Consider the following 23229-nt stretch of genomic DNA (forward strand, 5'->3'; position numbering starts at 1 on the left):
AAGATGGTCACAGAAGTGAGATGATAGGGACATCCAGCAATAATTTGCGTGTCCAGAGAGGTAGGGGTAGGTGTTTAGAATTGGGGGACACACTGATGGCAGTTTTGAAAGGGTGGGAGACAGTGGTTAAGGATAAGGAGCTATTTACAATGCCAGATAGCATGTTGGGACAGGAATGGAAGCTAACACTGGCATTTTCCAAATTTCCAAATCTCCAGGCTTGAGTGAGTGTGAAATCAAAGCACAAATAGAACTAAGTTGCTTAAGAACTTGTAGGCTACTCGTTACCAGAAGGTCAAGTTTGGACACCCCAACTTTAGAACATATTTATGATTTCGGGTAAACCTTTGCCCTATTCCTCTCCCTTGGGAAGATGGTATTGTCACTGGACTAGTATTCCAGAGGTTAATGCTCTGGGGGTGTGGGTTCAAATCCCACCATGGCAGCAGGAGGAATTTAAATCAGAACTGAAAGCTCAGTAATGGTGCCCATGAAACTATCATCAATTGTCCTAAAATTCCATCTGCTTCACTAATGCCCTTTAGGCTAGGGGAAGAAATCTGACGTCCTTACCTGGTCTGGCCTACATATGGCTCCAGACCTACAGTAATGTGGTTGACTCTTGATTGCCCTCTGAAATGGCCTAGCAAGCCGCTCAGCTCAAAGGATGGACACCAAATGTTGGCCTTTGACAGTGATGCCTACATTAAAAAAAAACAACTCTGAATTGGGTCAGATTCCAAATGAAGCAACCTCGTGTTAAACACAAGGGGCAGAATTTTCTGACTGCGCCCGCTGCTGGGATCATCCGATCCCACCGAAAGTCAATGGACTTCTGACTGGGCCTCCCAATCTCCCATCACGGTGGGGTGGAAAATCCCGGCACAGGTGTTGACCTCCAGACACACCAATTTTCAAGAAATGTTAATGAAAACATCACTTGGTGAACTAACTAAACGAAACTTGGATACTCAACAACAACTTGCATTTATATAATGTTTTTAATGTAGCAAAATTACCAAAGGTGCTTCCAAAGGACCATGATGACCCTGATCCACATAAAATGATATTGGGAGAGGTGGCCAATAGTTTGGTCAAAGAGGTGGGTTTTAAGGGGCAACTTAAAAGGAGGGGAGAGAGAGGTGGGGAGATTTAGGAATGGAATTCCAGATCTCAAGGCCTGAACATCTAAGAGTCTGGTGGGGGATACACAGGACGCCAGCGCTGGAGGAACACAGGCTGTAGGGCTGAAGGAGTTAACAGAGATATAGAGAAGTGAGGCCATGGAGGGATGGTAATGGAATGAACTACCTTGACTTTGCCCCAGTGTCATTCCTTGTCAAGGTCGTGCAAAGGCTGTATGGGATGTACGTTACCTCAATTTCAATAGGGGCCATTAGAATCGCAAAGTTAGCCAGGCGCAAACATCCACATGTTGTATGGTTTCCACTGAAAGTCACCATTTTGCAGCTAATGGGAGACCAGAAGCTTCTCTCCTTCGCATTTTCCCAATGGACACAAATCGGCATTTTGTTAGAGTTTATTTCCTGTGTCAAACAAACAGTTGTTACCTTGATTGCAATCAGTCACATTTAGAAAATGGGCCATTCAGCTATTACACATCCATTACTATTACTTACAAAGATAAGCTCCACATAATGTACATTTTTTTTTGAAATTTGATAAGTGTTCATATATTTCAAAAGCGCTGGAGTAAGGATTGCCTCCCCAGCTTTTCCTCACTTTCGTCTCAAGAGTTTGATTCAGTTCCATGGTCTTTCATTGTCTCCAAGAGGCAACTATTCTAGGTGACCTAGACAATGGGTGGTGGCTTGGATATTCGACTTCAGAAGCCATCAGGGTTGAACCTGACCCCAGCCTCTGTCCACATATGGCAAGAATAGTGATCAGGAGCTGCATTCCATTAGAGAAAGCCTCCGGCTGAGATCAGTTAACGACAAGGGGTCATGGTGTAATATACTACCTCTAAGTTTATAGGTAATTCCTCAAGATATTGGGGATCAAAGGCATTTATTGGTTGTCGCAAGAGGGTAACCATTATTAATCGCACATACTTAAGAGAGGCAGGTGGATAGAGGGCCATCGATAGGTGAGGACAAAGGAGGGATTGACAAAGATGTCATGACCTAAAGGCCAAAGGAATTGTTAATGATAGTGGCTGGTGATTAAAAAAAAGGTGTTAATATTGACATTAAGGTAACAAAGCAGAATGTGATTGTAGCGGAACAAGGTCATCATTGTGTGAAAGAACAACATGGAACAAGTGACAGATGGCCCTGTAGGGGATGGGGTGTGGGGGGAATAAAAGGATAGAAAATAGGATTAAAAAAAAGGGGATAAGACCACGGATAAATGAATAAAAATAAAAATAAAATTAAGTGGATAAAAAAAAAATGAATATTGAAGAAAGGGGATTAAAAAAAGGGGGTGAGGTTGGAGTAGAGAGTTCATGGTCTGAAGTTGTTGAACTCAGTGTTAAGTCCGGAAGGCTGTAAAGTGCCTAGTCGGAAGATGAGGTGCTGTTCCTCTACTTTGCGCTGGTCTTCAATGGAACAATGCAGCAGGCCAAGGATGGACATGTGGGCATGAGAGCAGGGTGGAGTGTTGAAATGGCAAGCGACAGGGAGGTCTGGGTCATGCTTAGGGACAGACCGGAGGTTTTCAAAATCAGGGAGGGTTTGGACAGAGTAAATCCACGGCAGCAAGGTGGGCAACCAGAGGATAAGAGATTGATTGGCAAAAGAACCAACATGAGAAAGAATGTTTTTTTTAAAAAGGCAGTGAGTGGTTAGGATCTGGAGTGTAATGCCTAAGAGTATGGTGGAGGCAGATTCAATCGTGGCTTTTGAAAGGGAATTGGACTAGCACCTGAAGAGAAAAAAAATTACGGAACCAAAGGGAAAGGGCGGGGGAGTGGGACTAGTTGAGTTACTCTTGCAGAGAGCCAGCACGGACACGACTGGCTGAATGGCCCCCTTTTGCACTGTAAGACGATGTGATTCTATGTCTTTGCTTTCTTGTTTGACCAGAAGTGAAGCCTCAAAGCCTTCTCACTGAAACTTAGGCCGGGATTTTCCGACCCCGACAGGCATGATGGGAAAATTTGGAGAGCCATTGACATTTAACGCAACATTCCCACCAGTGTGAGGGTGGAAAATCCCACCCTTAAAATGGAAAAAATTAAAGGCTAACGGAAAGAATGAACCTTTTCTTTAAAGAGGGTTCATGATCTGTTTTGGCACACTATCACACGCTGGGCAGTGGAAAAACCTCCAATAGATCACAGATGGATGTGGGAATAAAGTATGAATCATTAACAAATAACGACTCAAATATCAAACAAAAACGACGCCTCTGACAAACCTCTTTGTGCCTCAAGGTGAAGTTGACGGGTTCACGCAATTCGGTTCTCTGCCCATCTCCCATCGTCACTGTCACCACATCGGAGATCAGCTTGCAATCCCCACCCACCTTTTCCCTTTTCCCATTTTGTTCGTCCACAAAATCCCCGTCCAGAATGGATTCCAGATTACCGTAGGCAATAAAGCCAACTGCGGCGACACCTTGTGGGGAGAAATGGCAGCAAGCGTCAGAACCACACCAACGAAAAGGGCAACCAGAGCACAAGGAAGGCTGAAACACTCAGCAGCAGGTCAGGCAGCAAGTGTGGAGAGTGGGACAGAGTTAATGGCCTGGACAGTGAGGGGATAGGAGAGATGAGTCCTGGGCGGGAGTTCCAGATGTGTGGGCTTCCCTGGAAATTGACCGCATGACATCTTTTAAATTTCTTCACCAGGTTTTCTGCCTGTCGAGTGAAAAGGCCTGTGGACAAGGCCACAGATAAGGAACAAAGAGCAGAGAGGGAGGGAGAGAGAGATTGTATTGGTGGGATGTGAGGGGTGGGGGCAGTGAGGAGGGGTAGAGAAGGAGATCTCCCCAGGAAGGGGAGATTGTGGAGATGGCGGAGAGGGCGAGTGGGGGGGGCGGGTGGGGGGGAGTAGATTGGAGGAAGTTAAACATTAATGGGGGAGATTGAAAGGTTGTTGAGGTTAAGTTAAACTTGTTGGGCCTGAAACACTCCTGCTCCCTCTGGCCCACAAGCAGTGCTGTAAAGGCATCCACCTAATGGATAGACAACACCTGGTCTAGGTTATCTTCTGGAGTGGATGCAATTGCCTGAGGGAGACAGTGGGGAATTTTCCAGTGTATTTTTTTCCCTAATTGTCCCCGGTTTTCTTTCTGGGAGGTCACATGGCCACCGGAGAGGAAATACCTAGTTATTTTGGTCCAGCTATCATTAGTTTGGAGAAGGCTTGATGGACCAGTTGGATTATTCCTGCCTTTCCTGTTTAGTCTTCTGATGTAGGATCTAAATTGGAACACACAGATCTGTTAGTGTCTGTATATTCAGGGGATGTTGCTTTAAACTTTGTCCATGGGCCTTGATGCTCAAGTATACAAACTTGAGTGACCACAGGCAAAGATCTTAGACACTCATGTACCAATTTGTTTCAATCCTGGCACACGGACATTGTACAATGGAGAAGAGTAGTTATTAAATAGGTCTACAGACTGTGTAAGGGCGTAGAATGGACTAACAGCTACACCTGGCACAGGTGAATACCACTTCCTCACCCAGATTCTCCCACTCTTTTCCAGTTGCTCACTTAATAGTTCTGCTACCTTGAACGCCTTTAAAGAAATAGAGGGAGGGGAAAAAGGAGAGATAAAGAGAGAAAAGAAAGAGAGATAGAACGACATTGACCACTCTGACTAAGTCTTTGTTCACCTGTCCTAATGTCCTCTTCTGGCACTGAGTGTGGCCTGACTACGTTCCTATGACGAGACTTCATGAATAGGAATTGCACAAATTTCAAGTTGGTTGTAGCAATAGCCAGTGTTACCTGAATGGCTCCCTCCAGTGGCTGTTCTCCAGTAAAGCTCCATTTTATTGTCCCCTACGTTCAGTGTCAGTCTTTCGTTCTCTGAAATGTTTCCTCGATGAACCCGTATTTTGAGATCTGAAAACACGGACAGCAGTGCGATTACAGTCTGTTACAGGTCATCTTGGATCACATTATGTGCCTAAACTTATCCAGGGGAAATAATTTAAGGCGTATGAAACTTAACTTCATTCACAGCACAACACAATTAAGCCCAAAAGACTCTTCAGAACACCAAGAAATAGGAGCAGGAATAGACCATTTAAGTGTGCACCACCATTCAATATGACCATGAATAATCTTCTCACATCAGCATCACACCCTTCTCAATATCAAAATATCTTCAAGTACTTTACAATCTATGAGGTATTGTTACTTGTAGGGTAGGAAATGGGGTTGCCAATTTGCACACAGCAAGCTCCCACAAACAGCAGTAAAATATTTGACCAGAGAGTCAGGTTCAGTAGTGTTGGCCAGGGTTTTTAGCTTGGCAGGTTCCCCACCCTGCCACCCGAAGGAGTGCTCATTGGCTGGAGGAGAGGAGGGAATTCCACCTCCCAGTCGGGAGAAAGTCCCTCCTCAGACAGCTTAACGTCACATCTGAGGAATGAAGAAAGGCTCACACGGTTCCTGGTGGCATTGCTGTAGGGGGCAAACAGCTCTCGAATGGTTGGGTATAACCATCTACCATGGCTTCAAGCAAAGAGTGGTAGAAATCGGAAACTCTAACCAAAAAAGTAGCATGTACCAGCCAATCATTCTAAATTGGGCACCGATAAGGGCACAGAGCCGATGGAGGGAGTTAAGGCACAGATCAGCCCTGATCTCACTGCATGGTGGAACAGGCTCGAGAGGCTGAATGGTCTACTCCTGACCCTGTGAAAGGCTCATTGCAAAGACGCCTGGCAGTGCACAGCATGTTGCAAACTGATCATTGGATTAAGCGTTGGTTGAGATTTACCCAGAAACTTTGATGATGCTGTCAACGTTCCATAAGGTGCATTCAAAGCAGCCGCCATCATGGAACTGGACACGGTCTGCAGCAGTTTAGAGGCCACGCTGTGTTTGGTGTCAGGCTCCAAACTCTCCCATTTCGGGTTGTCGACAATACCCTCTGTGAAATTTACAATTTCCTGTGGATGAGAATGCATTTATTCTCTCAAGCGTTAATAGCCCATTGATTAGAGGAAAATCTTGCCAGTTGGAGTTTCATTCCCTCTGACTTGTAACACAGTGTATGTAACACACACCTCATAGCCATAGACAGAGGATTTTGGGAAGGAGGTAGAAGCGGGCTGTCCGAGGGTGGGAGACTATGAGGTTGGAAGCTGAGGAGGGAAGATCTCCAGAGGAGATGAGGTCAGTGACAGTCCTGGAAACAATTGCTTAACGTTCGGTGGTGGGGTCATGGTCCAGGGGGAGGTAGGAGGAAGTGTCTAGGAGTTGGCGCTCAGCCTCTGTGAGGTAGAGGTCAGTGCGCCAGACAACAACAGCACCACCCTTGCCAGCAGGTTTGAAAACAACGTCAGGGTTGGACCTGAGAGAACGGAGTGCAGCAAGTTCAGAAGAAGGCAGGCTAGAATGGGTGAGAGGAGCAGAGAAATTGAGATGGGCAATGTCACGTCAACAGTTCTCAATGAAAAGATTGAGAGCAGGTAAGAGGCCAGAGGGAGGGGTCCAGGTGGAGGGAGAGTGCTGGAGGCAGTTGAAAGAGCCACCCATATTAATGTTGATGGAATATGGATATTAGTCGGTGATGCCGACACAACTAAAGCAGAAGTAGAAGGGGATAGGACTGATTGGGTTGCTCTAAAGATGGGCACGAATGGCCACCTTCTGTGACATAATGACTGCATGGGTTGAATTTTTCGTGGGGGGAGGTAGGGGCTGGTAGCGGACCTGCCTGTGATTGGCCAGCTTGCCCTGCAGCCATTTTACGGCCCTCTGGCCATTAATTGACTTGAGGCGGGCCTTCTGCCTCCATCGGAGAGGAAGTCCTGCCTCCCAGAAATGCCTCTTGTCCCAGCAATGCCTCAGGGAGCGGGGGCCACTGTTGGTACAGCAGGCAGGTCTGAAGAGGGGGTGCTGATGGAACCTACACTTTCGGGTAAGTCTGGGATCTCGTTGGTGCCAGGCTGGGGGAAGAGTTGGGGGGAGGGGGGGAAGATCAGGATCAACAGGGTTGGGGGGGTGGTGTGGGGTGGTGGTGTAGGGCGGGGGAGGAGGTATCCCCTGGTGCTTGGACAGTCCCACAGTGGAAGAAAGTGGTCATTTTGCCACATGTTCAGCTTATTGTCATGGCAAGTTAAACAGAAACACATCAACACACATACAAACATACAAAATCAGACGCCACTGACTGAATCCTAGTTGTTTGAGTGCTCTTTTCAAATTCTGCTCTTGGATGTGTCTTGTTTATCCCACTGGTTTTGTAACACTATGTGAATGAATTTTCCCCCTTTGTTCCAGTGATATTGTGCCCAGGGAGTGCTGTTCTCAGTCACAGGGAGTAATTTTAATCTGATACGCCATCAGGAAGCTGGTTTGTTCGAAATCAATGCTACTTTTTTACACCCCTGTTTGATTTTACTCTCCATTAATGTCAGTTTCTATCCAAACCACTGGGTTCCCTGCTTCAGTAAAGGAGAAAGACAGTCTTGTATTTATATAAAACCTTTCACTGGTGTAGTGTAAAGGGTAAACAGATGGGATATGCTAATATATGATGTGGATGATGATGTATCTCTGACATCAATCAGCCACGTGCTAGACTCTGGAGAGAGAGGTTGGAATGATGCCTCCTCTGTAACCTGTTCAGATGTAGTACTAAAAAACAAGTGTGAAGCAGATACCAGAGTATGCCTACAGTCCGTCCACTAACCAAATCCCTTGCCGTGAGTCCGTGACAGAAAGACCCATGTCAGAACAACCACCTCAGTACATTACAACCAATGAAGTACTTTTGAAGTGCAGTTACTGTTGCAATAAGGAAATTACCTTCATGGTATGAGATGTGGGAGTGTGTGTGAGAGAGTGAGTGCCAAATGGAATGCATGGGAGTCGGCAGACTGGGGAAGGGGTTCCCACTGCAATGCCAGCTCTAAAACGACCTCCTGTCAAGAAATTCCAAAATTTGAGTGGTTAAAGGCCACTGCCTTTACGGATTTCTCCCAAAACACGTATCAAGACATGGGCCTGCTCAGTGCAGCACATTTCTCCTTTAAGAGCCTCAATCATCTGCGTGCAATTAAAGAGAAAACCTGTATTAAATTTAATATGCCTAAATGAAAACTAGGGAGGTCACGTGCCACAATGGGTAGCGTCCCAGAAGCTCTGGGTTCAAGTCCCTGCCCAGACTTGATGGCCAAGGACGGTGTGTTCGAAATGTGGTCAAATAGGCCGAGTATCAACCTGCAAACCCTTCCGACACACGCCAATGGCGGGCGGTAAGAGTGTGAGAGATTCCTGGTCAGCCGTGCGGTGGAAAGGAAGTCAGAGCCTCTACCATCACTGTCCGTGACTCCAGACTACAGTAATGCATGTAAAAGTGCGTGTTGCCACAGCAACTCGGACTCCCCAAATAAACTGTAGCACACCACCACCAAATGAAAACTGAGGTTTCACACAAAGTATTTCTACAGCATCTTTGATCTTTACAGGATGCACCAAAATACTTTGCAGCCAATTCAGTACCTTTGAAGTGTAATGATGGTTGTAGTGTAGGCAAATATGTGCACAGTAAGATCCCACGAACAGCCATGAAGTAAATGACCAAGTAATCGGCTTTCAGTTGGTGTCCGTTAAGGGCCGCCGGCCAGAAAGTTGGGGGGGGGGGGTGGTGTTGGGGGGCAACCCTGCCTCAGCTGATTATGGAAGCACTCACCTGATTGTCTACAATCGGGGCTCCCATCGTTTCAAGGGATGAGATTACACCCCTCTAGAACTGCTGACCAATTGGAAGGCCAGCTGCTCTTCAGTCCCAGCAGTGCCACAGGGAGTAGTGGCCACTGCTGGGACTGCAACCAGGCAGTAGCAGCAACAACAATGGAGGAAGTCCCGGAATCCAGGTAAGTGGGGTTGTGGAGGTGTTACGAAGGTGTCAAATGTTAAATTTCAATTTCATAGGCCGGACTCACGTGTGAAACTGTTTTAAAAGGCAGTTTCAACTGTTGACACAAAGACTCCGACTTAAGATGGCTGCCAGAGATCACCTGACCTGTCTGAAACTGCAGGGCTGGTCAAGCTTCTGAAAGCTGCCAATGGAGATTAAAATAGGGCATGCCCAGATAATCCGCCTGTGGAATTTCATACCTGCAGTATCAATGATTACTTCAAAGATGGAATGAAATTTAAACTGGCCACCACAATTTGTATCATGATATAACTACATTCCATTTTCGTAAGGTTGTAGGTGGAGAGTCTACAGAAACAAAGGCTGCCCTGGAGGTGTTGATATTTTTTTCCCAGGTCATCACATTGGAAGATTGGGCCATTCAGGGGTGATGGCTTGAACATTAAAAAATTAAATCACCCAGGCTATAAAACAATGGCCAAGATCAGTCCAGATATGAGTTAATAAATTAGCTTCTGTGGAATGCTCAATCGTCAATGAAAGAGAGAGGACATGTGATCATAACTACCTTCTTGAAACTTCTTTTATTGCAAAAAATCCTGCTTGCTTTGGAACAGTCTGGAGAAGTAATATCAGGAACGCAGAAGACGCCAACAGCAGAAAGCTGGATTCCTCTCTCTCTACTAAATTGAACATTGCTTGCTTCAGCAGAGAAATTCTAAAGAAGAGTTCAAATTCCACAGCAGTGTTTCCAGGAGGAAAACTAAGGACTACAGCTTTAAGAACTGCCTCAGCATCGAACAACTGTCCCAAGGACGTGCAAACAGTGAACTCTCCATTTAGTTGCCTTTTCTTGTTGAATCTTAATTTGGTCAAAAGTTAACCTCCTCTACTTTGTAAATTGGATTTTTGCAGGTGCGTGTGTGTGTGTGTGTGTGTGCGTTTGCGAAAGTCAGAGTGTGTTTACCTTTTTCATCATTTAATATTTTTACCTGGCTGCTTGTTTTTGTACAATAAAAACTAACCCCTTATTTTGTCTAAACTCAAGAAAGCCTGGCTGACTGAGTTCTTTGCAATTAATATGCAAACAGTTAAGTACACACACGGAATTGGCACATTCATTCTTTTAAATTTCAAAAAGACCTTTTTCGATCAACCGAGGTGTGGGAAATAGAGGAGTCCTTCTACCCTCCCTCGCCTGGTCATAACATAACAATATCAAAGACTTCCAAGACTAGCCAGGCAATTACCAGGGTAGAGGATGCGAGGGGCCTGAAAGACAGGGAAGGTTTCAATAACTCACCGGCACAGATAAATCAGATAAATCATTTTGGTGCAGTTGATGGATGAAGGTATCCAGGCTTTCCGAATCGTTGAAGGCTTTTGAAATATTTCCTGAAGTTGAATTCAGAAGCAATTGGATTTATACATTGACCAATATTCTGAAAACGTGTTTTATAGCTGTTAAAGCCCTGTCAGTGCTGTGACTGCTTTGTTTCCTTCAGTACACCAGCTTACAAACAGGAGTGAAATAACTGACCAGATTGCCGGACTCATTTAGCTGATGGTCGAGAGGTCAACACTGGCCAGGATACCGGGGGGAGGAGATTGCCCCTGCTCACGTTTGAAATAGTGCTGTGGGAGCCTTTCACTCCCGCCTGTGGAGGCAGACAGGGCCTCAGTTTAACATGTCATCTGAAAGGCAGCACCTTCAACAGTTTAGCACCCCACTGAAGTGTTAGCTTAGATTATCTGCTCAAGCGTCTGATTTTGGGACTCGATTCCCCCACTTGCTGACATAGAACAAGAGTGCTATCAACTGAGCCACACCTGGCCCTTTGATACCCACTCTTTGGCCGGAATTTCACAGCCCCTGGTTGGTGGGATGGGGACGGGTGGTTTGACAGGGGGGAGGGGTGTAAAATTGGGCACCATGGTGGTGGCACCAATTAAGACCCTGAAGTGCCCCATCAAAGATTGCCACTGAAGTTACTCCTCCCACTGCCACTGGGATTTTACCTATGATGGGGAGGGTCCACACCAAATGGAGAGCAGCTGGCAGCCTTTTTGCTGACTGGGGATTGGGGGCACGTGGTGGTCTCTCTCATTTGGGCACATGTGCCAACAGAGGAGCTCCCCATGGTATTGTACCCTTAGCCTCTTCGCCGCCCCCCCCCCCCTATTCCTGCCTGCCCTGCCAGACCTGGTCCCCTTAGGCCCTGGTAAAATGCTGGACTGAGCAAGTCCACAGGGTCCGTCCTGCAGGAACTGCCCAACCGTGGCCACTGCTCCCATTTGATTGGCCAGCAATGCTTGGAGGCGGGGCCTCCTGACAGATGAGTGTGGAACCCCCCCACCTGGAGTCAATGGATGGCCAGACAGCTGTACAATGGCTGCGGGGCGAGCTTCCCAAGTGAGGGCGCTCTCTCCCCTAAATGTACAGCCTATTGGGGGTTGAGGAGGAAGAGATGGGGGGGGGGGGGGGAAGAGGTGGGGGGGGGAGGAAAAAGGTGGTGGGGAGGGAGGAAAGAAATGGTGGGGGGGGAGGAAAGAGATGGTGGGGGGGGAGGAAAGAGGTGGTGGGGGGGGAGGAAAGAGGTGGTGGGGGGGGAGGAAAGAGGTGGTGGGGAGGGAGGAAAGAGATGGTGGGGGGGGGAGGAAAGAGATGGTGGGGGGGGGAGGAAAGAGATGGTGGGGGGGGAGGAAAGAGATGGTGGGGGGGGGAGGAAAGAGATGGTGGGGGGGAGGAAAGAGGTGGTGGGGGGGGAGGAAAGAGGTGGTGGGGGGGGAGGAAAGAGGTGGTGGGGGGGGGAGGAAAGAGGTGGTGGGGGAAAGAGGTTGGGGGGGAAAGAGGTGAAGGGGGAAAGAGCTGAGTGGGGGGGAAAGAGGTGAGGGGGGAAAGAAGTGAGGGGGAAAAGAGGTGAGGGGGGAATGAGGTGAGTGGGGGGGAAAGTGGTGGGGAGGAAAGAGGTGGGGGGGAAAGAGGGGAGGGGGAGGGGGAGGCAGAAGAGGGGACGGGGAGGTGGAGGGGGAAGAGGGGGTGGGGAGGGGGGAAGAGGGGATGGGAGGGGGAAAGAGAGGATGGAAAGGGGGAAGAGAGGATGGGAAGAGGGAAGGGGGGGTTGGGAGGGGGGAAGCGGGGAGGGGGGAGTAGGGGAGGAGGGGAGGGGGAGGAGGGGAAGTGGGGTGGGGGGAGGAGAGGGGGAGGAGAGGCAGGAAGGGGGAGGGGAGGAGAGGGGGAGGGGAGGAGAGAGAGTAGGGGGAGGGGAGGGGAATGGGGAAGAGGGGAGGGGAGGGTGAAGAAGGGGTGGGAGGGGGAGGGGAGGAGCAGCGGGGGGAAGAGGGGAGGTGAAGGGAGGGGGAGGAGGGGGGAGGTGGTGGGAGGAGGGGGAAAGAGGGGAGGGGGAAAAGGGGAGGGGTGAGAGGAAAGGGGAGGAGGGGGACGCGAGGGGGGATGGGAGGGTGGAGGGGAGGGGAGGGGTGGAGGAGGTGGACGGGGAAGTGGGGGGAAGAGAGGAGCGGAGGGGGAAGAGGGAAGGGGAGGGGAGGAGAGGTGGAAGAGGGGAGGGGAGGGGAGGGGAAGGGTGGGGCTAAGAGGGGAAGGGGAAGGAAGGGTAGAGGTAGGGGAGGTGGGGGGAGACGGGAGTGGAAGGAGAAGGCGAGGGAAAGGGAAAGGGAAGAGGTGGAGGGGGAGATGGGGGGAGAGGGGAGAGGGAGGTGCAGGGGGAAGATGGGGTGGGAAGGGGGAAAAACAGGAGGGGAGGAGAAGGGGGGAAGATGGGAGCTAAGGGGGGAGGGGGGAAGAGGCGAGGGGAGAGAGGAGGAGAAAGAGGGGAGGGGGAGGTGGGGGGGAATGAGGGGAGGGCGAGGTGCGGGGGTGAAGAGGGGAGAGGCAGGGGGATGGGAGTTGGGAAGAGGGGAGGGGAGAGGAGAGGGAAGAGGAAAGAGGGGAGGGGAGGAAGAGGGGAGGAAGAGGGTTGGGGGGAAGAGGGGAGGGGAAGAGGGGAGGGGGAGGGGAGGGGGGAGAGGGAGGTGCGGGGGGATGATGAGAGGGGAGTGGGGGATGGGGAGAAGAGGGGAGGGGGAAGAGGGGAGGGGGAAGAGGGGAGGGGGAAGAGGGGGAGTTGGGCGTAAAGAGGGAAGGCAGAGGTGGGAAAGAGGGGAGGCGGTAAAAAAGGGGAGCGGGGGAAAGATGGGCGGGTTGAAAGAGGGGAGGGGATAAAATGGGGAAGGGGGAGGTGGGGGGGGAAAGAGGGCAGGGGGAGGTGAGAAAGAGGGGAGGGGGAAAGAGGGGAGGGGGTAAAGAAGGGAAGGGGAAAGAGGGAAGAGTGTAAAGAGGGGAAGGGGAATGTGGGAGAGGCAAAGCGGGGAAGGGGGAGGTGGGAGGGGAAAGGGGGAGGAGGAGGGGGGGGGTGGGAAGTGGGGGGGAAGAGGGGAGGTGGGGGGGAAGTGGGAAGGGGTAAAGAGGGGAGGGGGTAAAGAGGGGAAGGGGTATGTGGGAGGGGGAAAGAGGGGAAGGGTAAGGAGGGGGGAGGAGCGAGGAGGGGGAGGGGGAACAGGAAGGGAAGGGAGGAGAGGAGTCGAGGGGGGAGGGCGAGGGGAGGGGAGAGTGTAGGGGGTGGGGAGCTGCAAGGGGTAGGGGGGAGGAAATGGGGGAGAGGATGGGTGAGGGGGAGGGGTGAGGGTGAGGGGGAGGGGGCGGGGAGGGGGAAGGGGAGGGGGAAGGGGGAGGGAGAAGGGGGAGGGGAATGTGGAGGGGAGGGGGAGGGAGAGTGGAGGGGAGGAGGGCAGGGAGGGGAGATGGGAGAAGAGGAGGGAGGAAGGGGTGGGGAGGAAGGGGAAGGGGTGGAGGGGTGTGAGGGGGAGGAGGAGGGGAAGGGAGGGGAGGTGGGAGGGTTAGGTGCAGGGGGAAGAGGGGAGGTTTGGGGGAAGTGGGAAGGGGTAAAGAGGGGAAGGGGAAAGAGGGGAGGGGGGTAAAGAGGGGAAGGGGGATGTGGGAGGGGGAAAGAGGGGAAGGGGGAGGTGGGAGGGGAAAGGGATTGTGTATTAATTATACTGTTAAGATATACAGGTGAACGACATTGTTTAGTTAAGTACTTAGAGCACTTAGATTTTGTCTCTGGGTGTGATGTCCGGTAGAGGCAAAGGCGGTAAAGGATTCGGTAAAGGGGGTGCTAAACGGCACCGGAGAGTCCTCTGAGATAATATCCAAGGAATCAATGAGCCCGCAATTTGCTGCCTCACTTGTCGTGGAGGCATTAAACAGCTTTGAAACCGGTGATGCTCGGCCCTGATTGCACCTGAGGTCTCGAGGCAGCTCAAGCATGCAGTGGACTCCATCTGAACTGACCCCTGTCCAGACAGACTTTCGCATTGGCTCCAAGTCCAAGTTTCTTTAAAGTTTTGTCATCTTGTTAGAGTGTTCCTTTTTTTTTATCAGTTTATTCGTTAATTAGCTTATTTTTTTATTGGTTACTTGTAAGGGTATAAAGAGAGACTACTGGGACACTGGGCGAGTAGGTAGAAAGTAGACATGGGTAATGCTGCATTCTGTGAATAAACCCTTTATCAAAAAGAATATTAGGGTCTAGCTTCACACTTCACCAGCTGACTGGGGATCAATGGAACACAGCCTGCCGAAGGGGGGAAATCAGGAAGCACTTTTTCCACACCCAAATCTGGATTTTTCTTTCCTAAAGGCTGTGGATGCTGGGGGATTCATTGGAGGTTTCAAAGCTGGGGTTGATAGATTTTGGTTCAATCAGAGCATCAAGGTATACGGAGCACAAGTGGATAAATGGCGAGAGAGTACAAACTGACCAGGATTTAAATGAGTGGTGAATTAGTGCTGCACTCCCTCCAGCTCCAAGCCTGAACATCACAAACTAGGTAGAGTGAAACGCTGCTGTGTTAATTTTCTATTTTGGCACTTGCAGTTCTAATTACACTTGGCATCGCTTTATTTACATTATTTCTTTCTCAAAATGTTTAAAAATCTTGGTAAACCTTGGCTCTGCACCTAGAACTCTTGAGAATAAGTGTCCTCTTACTTCTACACCCTGCCTTGTTACTCAAGATGATTTTTCCTGAAGTTGGGATATATCCTTTTTCACAAGTGCAGCGGAGACTTCCATTTGCTACATGATATTGTGCATGAGGGCCACATGTTGAACGGAAATCTTCATCATCTGCAATAGAAGGTGAAATCATCAAAAAAAAACACCAGATTCATAATTCCCAGAAATAAAAGCAGGAAGTTCTGGAAAAAACTCAGCAGGTCTGGCAGCATCTGTGGAGAGAGAAAAACAGAGGTAATGTTTCAAGTCTGATAGGGACTCTAAGTGTTAACTGTGTTTCTCTCTCCGCAGATGCTGTCAGGCCTGCTTTTTATTTCCAGGACTTCCTGTTTTTATTTCAGATTTCCAGCATCTGTAGTATTTTGCCTCCATTTTCTCCACAGCCTGGTGCCAGATAATAACAAACAATAGTTCAGCTTAAGTGTTTACTTTTCAGACTGTAAATTTAAAGGTTTCATTTCCGCACGATTGGCATCAAACTGTTTTTGTGACGTTGAGGGAGGGATAAATTTTGACCAGGGTACCATGGGACAACTCCTCTGCTCTCCTTCGAAATACAGCCATGGGATCTTTCGCGTCTCCCTGAGACGAAAGACAGCCTCAGCTCGACATCTCATCTGGCAGTGCAGAACTCCTTCAGTACTGCGCTGGAGTGTCAACCTAGAATTTGGGCTCAAGTCCCTGAAGTGGGGTCATGAACGCGAAAAGTTTCTATCACTGACTGAGGGTGCTACAGCTCAACCCCGCAGCTAACCCCTTAGTGCCTGCTTTGGGGTGAGTTGGAAGAATGTTGGTTTCGTAACCCTGCCCCACCTGGGACCAAATCAGTCTTTACATTCGGAAAAAGTCCAAATCTTAATCCCTATCCATTGGCTGACATGGAAAAGTGAGCGTGTTTGGACAAGACAGGATTGGGTTTAGCTGTCTCGCCTTTTGGTTTACTCGCCTTCAAAAATAGCACTTCAGAAGGTAATCAGGGCCCCTCAGGCTACTGTTTAATACTCCAGAGGAAGGGAAGTCATGGCTGAACAAGAACTGAAAATAAATAACCACAAGTCCCACCCCTGCCTCGTATGCAGTGATGTCAATATTTACTCTGAATAAAGATAATAAATGAAGATTGAGAGACAGTTAACAGTCTAGGCCAGCCAATTAGTTACAGGATCACAGGTGAGGTCAAGTTGCCAAGCAATTGAACCCAAATGCTTCAGTATTATTTCAATTATCAATTAAATATTCTTCATAAATTAATACACTTATGGAACAGACATTGAGCAAGTCATTAATAAAGTTGAGGAACAGATATCTTACCGACGCCAATAAAAGCAAATGCAAGATCATCACCGGAGTAGTCAGTTGACGTATCTGCTTCAGATAGATTGGAAGGAAGCCCTTGATAAATTCAGTGATTAAAGTAAGGATAACTTGAAAGAAACAACCAAGAGGGGAAAAGGGACAATAGTGATGGACAAATGTTTAAACTATTCACATTAAGTTATTTTATACATCATTTTGGCTCTTTTATGGTTTCCACATCTATTCATATGGCTGAGAAATTTCACGGAATATGTTAAACTTTAAGCACATGCCAAACAATATCCCACAACATCATTTCTAAGTTCCAACGTAAGACTGGAGAGCTACGGATAATTAACCTCTTTCTCTTAAGCTATGAAGTAAAACTTTAATAAGTAACTGGGAGTCTGAACTTCTCAAGAGTATTTTCACTTGATTATTTTACTCAATCAACTGAGTTCGATGCTCCCAATTTCCAGATTTTAACTCACCTGTGAGTCCACCAGTGTTCACTGCATGCGGAATCCATACAGCCACTGCAAAATACCAAAGACATCTGTTAAACTTTTCACATGTAACCCATGAGAGAAAGTTTTTCAGGCTGTACTGAGATGCGAGAACTGCACTGATACCAGTTACAGCCTCAAAAGTGGTATGAGACCTTAGTCAACCATACAGACAGAATAATCTCAATCCAATGCCATGGTTAAACACCTACAGCCTGACTTTATTCTTCAGATAGTGAGCGGAGTAACCTGGCCACTCCCGGACACCATTTCACAGGTTGGAGAACTTCTCCCTTATGTCAACCTTAGGATGTCCCAAAGCATTTTACAGCTATTGAAGTATGTTTGAGGTGTCGTTACTGTCTTGAGTATTGCTGAGAAAAGGGGAATGCTGTCAAAACTTTTCATCTTGCGCTCATCAGGACAAAAATCGCAAAAATAGCAAATCTCAAAGGAAGCAATAATTTACACTGCATGAGAAGAGGGTGCTGATTGGTTGGCAAGCGGACTCTGAGTGGTCAAGGCATTGTCATGGGGAATGAACCATGCAATGGCTGTCCCCCAAGCTTTTGTTTAGTTGACAAAGGTGCAATGTGGGGGGCGTATTCTCTCTCTTTGCATATGATACGGCACTGTGCGTGAGTATATGTAGCTTCTAGCATGCATAAGTGAGCCACACTGTAAGCCCAATAATCTTAAATTCATTTTTAGTGTAATTCTTAGCATAATCGGGATTATTTGGTGAGTGTTGTCCAGTCACAAAAACACATCTAATGTTGGACGCTATGTTCTGAGCTTTGCAAGCACTGTTTGGTTGACTACAGTCAGGACTTTGACAGTTGCGAACTGCCAAAGGGACGTGCTGTTTGATGTGATCCACCAGTCATTGGGACATTCCTGGCATCACACCGGCACTGAAATCCATACACCACATTACTCATATGTGCGGCAGGCAGAATGTCTCGCTGGCTTGATGGCAGCATCCTGTTAGTGGAGTATACCACTTGTGCTGCTACTGCACAGTAGTCGGGTGAAGCAGCTGGCTCCACCTTTTGCTCTTTTAATATAAGGAATGTGACAGCCGATTGGTGTTCAGTGAAGTCCCACTAACAACAATAAAATGGGGACCAGCTCACCTATTTTAGCGGTATTAGCTAAGGGGAAAATATTGGCCATGGCACCAAGACAGCATCCTCTGCTTTTCCGTGGAAAGAAGCTACAGGACAATATTTAACTTTCAACAGACATCATCAGTGCAGATTATATCATTAATTATTCATTATAATTATTAATCGTTATTATTATCCATCAATCATTAAACATCATTAGAACAGATTATCTGCTCATTGCCCAGGCACTGATTCCTACATGAGTGACATTACTTCAGAGTTACTTCATTGACTGTCAAGTGCTTTGGGGGTGACCTGAAGTTACAAAAAAAATTGCTGTATAAAGGCAGGATTTTATGTTTATTTTCTTTTTTTGCAATGGAGAATTGGGTGGTAATGTGGATTATAATACTCTGGGGCCCTCGGCCTCACAGTGCGAATGAGTGAGATTAGTCAGCTCGCTGCCGACTGTACCCACTCAGCATCTGGGAACAGGTCCATCTGGGAATTGAGACGCTACCGAAACTTGTCTCATTTGACACCCTCACAGTCAAGGGAAAGGGGAATGTAGCAATCAAAGCTGGCTGTCTGAGATCCCACAGCACAATGTCTGAGTCACAAGTCTTAGCTGGCATCCACCCAGACCCAGATATTTCCTGCTGACTACTTGGAAGAAACAAAATGACCACAGAGGCGGCTGCCAAGCCTAACAGTCGCAAAGGGTTCCTGTTCCACTTCTCAAAAGCCAGGACACTTTGCTGGGGGAGCTGGCTCTATTTTAAGAAACAACTTAAGTCCTTTTTTTAAAAAAAAAATCTTGAACTGCACTTACGTGCATTCTGCTTTCTTCAAAGCCGGTGTTTAACGCCGTGCACATGATTACTCCCAAATCAGTCGGAACATGTCCTAAATTGCACATGTTAGAGGGAGGGTGCCGGGGTGGTCGGCTATCATGGTGCCAGGGATGCAGGACTCCAGTGATGTGGAGAGACTGGGAGGAGCTGTGTTTGTTAACGAGAGATCTGCTAGAGGCATTCAAAATCATGAAAAGATTTTCTAGGAATAAGGAGAATCTGCTTCCACCACAAGAGGGCCCGTAGCCAGAGGTCACATTAAAGGAAATTGGCAAAAAAAAAAAGACTCAGAAGTGGAGGTGAGAATTTTTTTATAAACGCAGAATGATCTGGGACGCACTGCCTGAAGGAGTGGAGACAGCAGATTCAATAGGAACTTCCAAAAGAGAATTGGATATAAACTTGAAAAGGAAGACACATTTACAGAATCCCGGGGATAGAGCAGGGGGAGCGGGACTAATTGGATAGCTCACTCAAAGAACCATCACTGGCATGACTAGCTGAATGAGGGCCTTTTGCTGTGCTGTAGGATTCCCTACCTTGTCAGTTCCTTAGCCATTTGTAAACTACATATTTTTGGAGGCTAACTTTTCTGCTGTTGCATTCCTGTAACAGTGCCTCTCCCCATAGACCACGCCCCATAATATTCCATTTGTTTAAAAAGAATGGACTGCAACTCCTGGGCTGCGGCTGTCTAATTTTCCTGACTATTTTGCTGCTGGGAGCACTGTTCCGTGCTTGAACACAGAAGCGGAAAAGTTACTCTTGTCTGTTTTTGCACTCCCTCAATTATGATGATCTCTGGAATCTTCTAGTCCTTATCATCCTGATCCAGTTTTCAGGTCATTCAACTCAGTCCTCTTTATCTCCATAAGGTCAGCTATGGCCCAGGAGAGGCACTCCCATATCTGGATCAGAACATTGCGAGTCCAAAGCCTTCTCCACTCCAAGAGTTTAAGCAACAATTCCAGGCTGACTGGATTCCCCTATAAAGAGTTGGCATGGACTCAATGGGCCAAATGGCCTCCTCTATCCCATAATGATTCTTTTTATTCATGGCACATGGCAGCTATGGAATTTAAATTCGGTAAGTAAAATCAGGAGCTGAAGATCAGTAATTGCGACCATGAAGCTGTCAACCATTGTTGTAAGAATCTATTTGGTTCACTGATGTCCTTTAGGGAAGGAAATCGGCTGTCTTTACCCAGCAATATGGTTGACTCTTAACTGCCCTCTGAAATGGCCTAGCAAGCCACTCGGTTCAAGGGCAATTAAGGATGGGCGACAAATGCTGGCCTTGCCAGTGATGTCCATATCTCATCAAAGAATAAAAAAAACTTAGCCCAATACTTAAGCAGGGCTGCACTGTCAGAGATGCAATCTTATTGATGGGATGTTAAGCTGAGGTCCTGCCTGCCCTCTCAAGATGGACGTTATCATCTTTTCACATTCCACAGCACAGATGGAGGCTATTCAGCCCATTGTGCATATGGCAGCCCCATGAAAGAGCTATCCACTCTTCCCCCATAACCTCCCCCTTTCATTTTCAAGCAGGTACTCGGTTCTCTTTTGAAAGTTACTATTGAACCTGCTTCCACCACCCAATTGGGCAGCGCGTTCCAGATCCTAGGGGAGGCGATCACGTAGTGGTATTGTCACTAGACTAGTATTCCGGACACCCAGGGTAATGCTCTAGGGACCAGGGTTTGAATCCCACCATGACAGATGGTGAACTTTGAATTTAATAAAAAAAAACCTGGAATTAAAAGTCTAACAATGACCATGAAACCATTGTCGGTTGTCATAAAAACCCATCTGGTTCACTAATGCCCTTTAGGGAAGGAAATCTGCCATCCTTACCTGGTCCGGCCTACGTGCGACTCTTAGCTGCCCTCTGAAATGGCCTAGCAAGCCACTCAGTTCAAGGGCAATTAGGGTTGGGCAACAAATGGTGGCCTTCGCAGCAACGCCCACATCCCTCAAACAAATTTTTAAAAAGTCCAGATCCTAACTCACGGTTTTAAAAAAAAAACACCCTCCTCATTTCCACTTTAGTCCTTTTGCAGAGATCTTAGACCTGCACCCTCTGGTTACTGACCTTCCTGCCAATCCCTCTCTATCAAAACCTCTCATAATTTGAAAGGGTTAATGACAACTAAAGAACACTTAAACATGACTGTAGCCTCCAGTCTATATGTGATGGTTATGCAATATTTTAATGTCGACACAGCGGTTATACACTATGGGGATAAGCTAATGAAAGTAATGACAACACCATAGAAAAGTTACCGCACAATCACTTGAATGCTGGCGATTTTCAGGTTACTTAACAAGGAGAGTTTTGGTGCAATGATCAAGGCTGGCATGTCAGTTATCTGTTATCTGGAATCTTAAAAAATTCTTTCATAGGATGTGGGCGTCACTTTTTCTTGCCCATCCCTAATTGCCCTTGAGAAGGTGGCGGTGAGCTTCCTTCTTGAACCGCTGCAGTCCCTGTAGTGTAGGTACACCCACAGCGCTGTTAGGGAGGGAGTTCCAGCCTTTTGACCCAGCGCCAGTCAGGATGGTGAGTGGCTTGGAGGGGAACTACCAGGTGGTGGTGTTCCCATGTAACTGCTGCCCTTGTTCTTCCAGATGGTAGAGGTCTCAAGTTTGGAAGGTGCGGTCAAAAGCACTTGCCTGAGAGAGTGCTCAACTGTGCCTTCAAAAAGGGATTGGATAGGCACCTGGAGATTAAAATAAAAACGTATAGTGCCATGGAGAAAGGGCGGAGAATTGGAACTAGCTGAGTCCCTCGTGTGGACAGCTGGAATGACATGAGAGACCCAGTGGGCTCCTTCTGTGCTGCAAACATTGTATGATTCTGTGTATTTCAAAGCTGAGTTAATGGCAACCAAATTCAAACCTGATTAAAACCTGCAGGAAAGTTACTAGCGGACAGTTGACTGCTCAGAATAGATATGGTAGATACGATTTTTGAAAATATTCTGTCTGGGAGTAAGTAGATATAGATTCTGGAGAAAAAAGCATTATGCTGGAAATATATAGCGGGAAATTAGAAAAGATAGGTTCAAGTATTGGAGGGAAATTTTACATCAGAACTGCACATTGATTAATAGATATTGGTGTCCTGAATCAATGACTTACCTAAGAGGTTTGCCCAGGACAGGGATCGCATTTTACTGAAACCTTTTCTCCCTCTCAATCTCTCAAGCTCGCCCCTTTTGCGTTAAGTGTCAGCCTTGGACCCAGGGACTGTTGAAGGCTGACTCGCTGCACTTTTATTGATTCATAACATCTGTAAGCCCCAGTCAATTTGAATCTTTTGTATGGTCTTTATTTTTATACTCATTTGCATTTTTGTTGCTGAAATGGAGAACTGCATTGGAAAGGGAAGTATGTTGATTAGTGGGGAGAGTCTGTGCCATGTTGATAAAAAAATTAACCCATGCACTTTAGATTATGCCACTTTGTTGTTAAATTGTGCAGTTTGCAATTTAGTTCATTGTCCAATGCTCTCGGCTGTATATATTTGCAACAGAATGAGAGAAAAGTAGAATGGCAATTAAGAGTTAAAAGGGAGTCAACACTTTGGAGGGGCTCTATATGCTTGGGATTTTCCATTTACATATCCAGGTAAGATTGTCTCCTCAATTGTAATGTAACCCAACATGGGTACAACATTTAATGCAATGGAGAGGTTTGATGGGGATGTTACAGTCGATAATGTGTACATGGAATTTCAAAGGACATTTTAAAAAATTTATTATTTCATAGGACGTGGGAGTCGCTGCCAAGTCCAGCATTTGTTGCACATCCCTAATTGCCCATGAACTGAGCACCTCGCTAGGCCATTTCAGGGGGCAGTTTAGAGTCAGCCGCACTGCTGTGGATCTGGTGTCACATGTAGGTCAAACCAGATAAGGACGGCAGATTTCCTTCCCTAAAGGGACATTAGTAAACCAGTTGGGTTTTTAATGACAATTGATGGTTTCGTGGCCACCGTTACTGAGACTAGCTTTATATTCTAGATTTTATTGATTGAATTCAAATTCCACCAGTTGCTGTGGTGTTCCCTGAGCATTAACCTGGGCCTCTCAATAAAGTGCCACATTGTCGACTGATAAGACAAATTAATGTCCATGGGATTAATGGGGCAATGGCAACATGGATGCAAAATTGGCTCAGAGAGAGAAAGCAGAGACTAATGGTGGAGCATTGTCTTTCAGACCGGAGGAAGATATACAGTAGTGTCCGCAAGGGGTCGGTATTAGGAAGGCTGCTCTTTTCGCTATACATTATTGACCTGGACTTGAGTATAGGGGGTATAAAGATTGCACGTCTCACAAAA

The 23229-nt window shown here is 47.3% G+C and overlaps 1 protein-coding gene across 1 annotated transcript in view; it reads right to left on the reverse strand.

The window, feature by feature from the left end:
* LOC121271175 (adhesion G protein-coupled receptor E1-like) overlaps positions 1-22163 on the reverse strand; it is a 47403-nt gene extending 25240 nt beyond the window's left edge. The window contains exons 1-9 of the mRNA XM_041176938.1: positions 22026-22163; positions 16901-16945; positions 16425-16505; positions 15087-15224; positions 10340-10431; positions 5926-6097; positions 4926-5042; positions 3385-3584; positions 1377-1547 (exon numbers count right to left, since the gene is read on the reverse strand). Of these exons, the coding sequence (XP_041032872.1) occupies positions 1377-1547; positions 3385-3584; positions 4926-5042; positions 5926-6097; positions 10340-10431; positions 15087-15224; positions 16425-16505; positions 16901-16945; positions 22026-22056 (1047 nt within the window). The 5' untranslated portion in view covers positions 22057-22163. The remainder of the gene's footprint in view (positions 1-1376; positions 1548-3384; positions 3585-4925; positions 5043-5925; positions 6098-10339; positions 10432-15086; positions 15225-16424; positions 16506-16900; positions 16946-22025) is intronic.
* Positions 22164-23229: the final 1066 nt, after the last annotated feature.

The sequence above is a fragment of the Carcharodon carcharias genome, chromosome 30 (assembly GCF_017639515.1).
Source record: "Carcharodon carcharias isolate sCarCar2 chromosome 30, sCarCar2.pri, whole genome shotgun sequence".
NCBI classification, from domain to species: domain Eukaryota; kingdom Metazoa; phylum Chordata; class Chondrichthyes; order Lamniformes; family Lamnidae; genus Carcharodon; species Carcharodon carcharias.